General features: G+C 33.3%; 1 protein-coding gene across 1 annotated transcript; it reads left to right on the forward strand.

Annotated features, from left to right (window-relative positions):
* Positions 1-232: 232 nt before the first annotated feature.
* LOC105223221 (39S ribosomal protein L51, mitochondrial) lies at positions 233-902 on the forward strand. The gene has a single exon (XM_011200872.4). It carries the CDS (start codon positions 237-239, stop codon positions 780-782), a length of 546 nt encoding a protein of 181 aa, XP_011199174.1. The 5' UTR covers positions 233-236; the 3' UTR covers positions 783-902.
* The last annotated feature ends 503 nt before the right edge of the window (positions 903-1,405 follow it).

Here is a 1,405-nt window from a genome sequence, read left to right on the forward strand (position 1 = left end):
ATCCAGAGATACGAACCCAGTAAAGTAAAACTAGCAAGGAGTAAATTCGCAACAATACAATGCACAATCTTCCAAATTCTTTTAAGAAATAAAAATTTTTATTTGAGTCGCCTTGTGTTTCAACTGCGCACTAAACGTACGCTATCGCAAAACAGCTGTTTTGTTGTTACTTTATATTTATTGGTCCGGTGCATTCTCATTACCTAACCCAAATAAAATAATATCCAGATATTAAAATGTCCTGGATAGCAAATAATATTCGCAAGGCATTAAACTGCACAACCAATCAGCCATTCCTCCAGAAATGGATACATATTCCCGCAGCAATTACCAACACACCAGTCAGTGCAGTGGGTTTGCGCCACCTTTCTTTCGAAGAGAAGCGTGCCAAAGGTCCCCTCATACGCCGCTATGGTTATAAAGAGCGTCTACATCAACGTGGTCTGCTACCTCACTGGGATAATGGACAGAAATTGCCAATGCCAGATTATCGACCGAAAAATGCGTGGTCTGAAAAGCGTGCGCTTTTTGGCCAAAATGATTATATCGACATACTAGGTTCTGATCGTCTACATCCAACACGAGTATTATATTCAGTACCATCATGGTTGCGTGGTGTCTCCGGTAATGAATATCAAGTGCTGCTCCGTAAACGTAAAATGCTATGCAAAACCAAGTATCCCATTGCGCGACCAACTAAGTGGAAACAATTACAGAAGCGTATACTTTATTTGTATCGGTTCCTCAATCGCAAAACGAAGACCAGTTACTCCAAACAATAGTGTATAGCTTATAAAAATTGTGTTAAATTGAATAAGTCAATATTATGGGATTTGAAAAATTTTATTAAAAGTTTAAAATGTGTTTTAAATAAAATCGAATGATTCAATTTGAAATCGAAATGTATTGTATGTCTTTGGCAAAATAATATATGTATGTACCTAAGCTACCAATTGTGGATATTGTGTAATTTCAGGTGCTTGAAATGATTTCTGTAGACTCGAAAAAATCGTCTAAACGCCCATCGTCAAAGTCATTGATTGTCAATTAGAGTAGTCAAAGTTTTTGTTTTAAATAATTTTTATTTGTTGTTTCTTGATTCCGTTCATAATGTTTTACTTCATAATACATATATGTTTTCATTCATAATAATAATTATACTCATAATAACCATATAATAATAGCATAAATCTTAGAAGTTGTTCTTAAATACATTCGTTATACCACTATAAATTTTATTTTTGAGTACAATAATTAATTTGTAGCGTTCACCGAATCTTCACACAAAAAAAGTTGATAAACTATGCGTATAAAAACTAACACCAAATGCTCAAATTAAAATCACTTGTAAAAACAAAAATAAATACAGAAATTACACATTTTGAGAACAGAAACGAATTAATAA

Source organism: Bactrocera dorsalis, chromosome 2 (assembly GCF_023373825.1).
Source record: "Bactrocera dorsalis isolate Fly_Bdor chromosome 2, ASM2337382v1, whole genome shotgun sequence".
In the NCBI taxonomy this organism is placed as follows: domain Eukaryota; kingdom Metazoa; phylum Arthropoda; class Insecta; order Diptera; family Tephritidae; genus Bactrocera; species Bactrocera dorsalis.